The 3,885-nt window shown below is 37.6% G+C and overlaps 1 protein-coding gene across 2 annotated transcripts in view; it reads left to right on the top strand.

Moving 5' to 3' along the window:
* LOC106873729 (calmodulin-beta) overlaps positions 1–3,885 on the top strand; it is a 35,433-nt gene that overhangs the window by 9,275 nt on the left and 22,273 nt on the right. The window contains exons 2-3 of one of the 2 annotated variants that reach the window (XM_014921212.2): positions 704–946; positions 3,653–3,856. In XM_014921212.2, coding sequence (XP_014776698.1) covers positions 704–946; positions 3,653–3,699 — 290 coding nt within the window. In that variant the 3' untranslated portion in view covers positions 3,700–3,856. Of the gene's footprint in view, positions 1–703; positions 947–3,652; positions 3,857–3,885 lie in introns of those variants that run through there. The other variant, XM_014921213.2, reaches the window with a different exon arrangement.

The raw sequence follows: 3,885 nt of genomic DNA on the forward strand, positions 1-3,885 counted from the left end.
ACAATAATACATACCGACAAGACTATAAAAGCTAATAAACCGGATATTATTATAAAAGATCAGACAAAGAAGACGTGTTTATTAATTGACATGAGTATTCCCTGTGATCATAATATAGCGGCGAAAGAATTTGACAAGATCAGTAAATATAAAGACTTGCTAATTGAGAAAATGTGGCACCTCAAGGCGACTACCATACCAGTGATTGTAGGATCTCTAGGAATGATAAAAAAAAGGTACTGAAACCTATTTGAAAATGATACCAGGCTTACCATCCCTACAGGAAGTGCAAAATATCGTGCTAACTGGAACGACTCGTGTACTGAGAAGAGCATTATCGCTGTGAATACAACATCCATTCATGAATTTTGTTTGTTTTCTTAAATACATGTTTTACCTGTGAATTTGCCTGTGTAAACTGGGAATGCATACAAGTTTCTCTGCCCTCAATGTACGGAAAACACTCGGCGAGAAATGGAAGAAAATTTGAAGAAAGAAGAAAAAAAAACAACATAATAATAATAATGATGATGATGGTTTCAAATTTTGTCACTAGGTCAGCAATTTTGGGGGAGGGGATGAGTCGATTACATCGACTCCAGTCTTCAACTGATACTTATTTTATCGGCCCCGAAAGGATGAAAGGCAAAGTCGACCTCGGTGGGATAATATATATATATATAATACATATTTGTCATTTCAGGAAACGGTACGATTGACTTTGAAGAATTCCTACAAATGATGGCACGAAAAATGAAAGAAACGGATAGCGAGGAAGAACTACGGGAAGCTTTCCGTGTGTTCGACAAGGACGGCAATGGTTTCATAAGTGCGGCCGAACTGAGGCACGTAATGACCAATCTAGGCGAGAAACTGACCGACGAAGAGGTCGATGAAATGATAAGAGAAGCTGACTTAGACGGAGATGGAATGGTAAATTATGAAGGTAAGTAGCGCTGTTGATTCTCTGTGACAAAGTGTATATCATTATATCGCAAACGCCTTTGCCATTTCTCGGCTCAACTATTTCGCAATACAACCTACTGCTCCAATTACAGCATTTCTCACTCCAAATAACATTCTAGACCACCACTACACAGTACTCCTGTAATTACAACCATCACCACTCAGATTGATCTATACTGTTGTCTACACGATATGATTTCTCGCGTCGTTTACCACAGTCTAAGGCGTTCTGAGCAACACGTAAGTTTAGTTGGCTGCGCTAATTAATATTCGTTATAAAGGCTGCTTCTAATGCTAATAGCTAATAGGCGTGGCTGTGTGGTAAGAGCTACGAGAAGCATTTATCACAAGTTTCGTGAAGACACGTGATTTTGTCGTTGTTTCACATCCTCATTGCTTCCTCACTCACAGATCAAACTCACGCATGCGCATACATACGTATATTTACGTGCACAGATACGTACACAAATGCACGGACACACACCTGCACACGTACAGAGACATACACACTTGCATATAGATATTCAAACTCATTTCCTTATTCACACACATGTATACTTAATTGCTTGTTAAAGCTCGTACCACTGGTTTCGTACGTCTTCTCTTCGTTTTTTGTTTTACATTTTAACTTGTGTTATCTCTCTCTCTCCCCCTCTCTCTTTCTCTCTCTCTCTCTCTCTCTCTCTCTCTCTCTCTCTCTCTCTATCTATCTTTGCATATAGTTTATGTTTGTTCGTCAGTAATCCTACTTATTTACCCTTCCAATCAACTGTCCAACGATCTCTCTATATATCTATCTTTCTATGTCTCTGTCACTACATATGTATGATAAAGTAAGTACCAGTCGAACGCTGGGGTTGATGAAACTTCCTAGTCTTCTCCTCTGCCCCCACCCCAAATCTCGGGTTTTGTACCTATTATAGGAAGGATTATATGCGTATGGGTAGTTACACCAGGCATACAAACACACACGTATTGTTATGCCTACATATATACATACATATATACGCATACACATACACATATAGATATATATATATATATATATATACATGCACATCTAAGCATACATACACACATATATGCATACATACACACACGCATACATACATACATATATATATATGCATGCATACATACGTGCATATATACACACAAATACATGCACACATACACACATAGACACATACATGCATATATATGCATATACACATACATACATACATACATACATACATACATACATATACACAAACATTCATCAGTCTCAAGTTTCCCCGTCTCCATTTTTATCCCTCCCCCCCCCCGCTTCCTCGTTTTCCTGGTTATTTTTCTAAGAAGACGTCAAGGTTTTCGTCTTTTAAACGAATTCTTTTCGCTTTTGCCTCCCTTCAAAAGCCTGACAGTCTGACAGAGATAAAAGAGAAAGAAAGAGAGTCGGAGAGCAAGAGACTGTCGGAAGAAAAGATAGAGAGTGAGGATGTATAATGGGAGAAGATGTACGATATAGAGAGAGAATGGTTGACAGAGCAGACGTGCGAAGGAGGGAGATAGAGGGGGTGAGAGAAGGAGAGAGAGCGTTAAGTATACAAGTAAATAGACAGACGAAGGATTTGGCATATAACCTAGGATATGGAATAGCTGGACTAATTACCATACACATACACACACAAGCATACACAAGCATACACATACACACATATGTACACAATACTTACACGTATACATGTACGTACAAACGCTCTCGTAGACGTAGACGTGAACGCACAGACATACACACGTACACATGCACCCGAATTGAGAAATCTGGCATGAAACCCAGGATATGTAGAGCCATTAGACTAATAGACTACACACACACACACACACACACACACACACACACACACACACACACACACATATATATATGCATATATACATATGGTTTTAAACAAAGAAATAAGCATACATGCGTAGTCTTAGTCCTTACATAAATACTTACAGTATAATTGGTGTTAACTTTATTTAATTATATTTTTTTTCGTTTAATTCACGACTAGCGGGTCTGTTTACCAATTTAATAGTGTTTGAGATTTTCTAGTACCTCCTCCCTGCAGTAATTAGAGTTGCGTGCATTAAATGTTCAATGCTGAGAGGAAAACGATTTAATTTTCGACCACACATGTGGCCATCTTTAGAGAAATGTTGGAACGTTTTTGTTAGTTATTTTTTGTTTGTTTGTTTGTTTGTTGTTGCTGTTTTGTCTTTTTTTTTGTTGTTGTATTTTTGTTTGTTTATAGCGTACCGCATGAGTTGGCAAAGAGCATTAAAACATGGAGTTAAATATTTGATTTAGGCACCAACAAGCTGTCGTTCTTCGTCGGGGGATTGCTAAACCTCCTAGAAATAGCAGCCAAATCTACTTCAAGTCACATATCAAAAACAAAGGACGTATTAAATAATGTAGTTTTAAGTAGTTCTAAAAAAAGATGCAATGGTCACAGCTGGACTGTCTTTTAGTTATAAGTATGTCAAATTAAGATTATCAAAGAGATTAAACAACCACAGAAACAAGAATGCTATTACCACCACTGACACAGACACAAACACCACCACATCCTCCTATCACGTGATTCGTTTATTTAGTTCTAATGTATGTATCTCTTCCTCTTTTTTTTTTCTTCTCTTTTGTGTTTCCTTTCAGATTTCATGAGTTTTGCGGCTTCTGTGCTTATGATGACAACAGAATGACGTGGGACAGGGACGAGCCCTTCGCCTAAAGTCTAGGCCTAACCGAATTATAACACATTAACACTCACACACGCAAAACTATGCCGCCATATTATCAATAACATCAACATTAGTTGTGTTAAAAAAGTGTTTTATACATCCGTGTGAATAATATGCAAGCTACATATATATATATATATATATATA

This window comes from Octopus bimaculoides, chromosome 23, assembly GCF_001194135.2.
Source record: "Octopus bimaculoides isolate UCB-OBI-ISO-001 chromosome 23, ASM119413v2, whole genome shotgun sequence".
In the NCBI taxonomy this organism is placed as follows: Eukaryota; Metazoa; Mollusca; class Cephalopoda; order Octopoda; family Octopodidae; genus Octopus; species Octopus bimaculoides.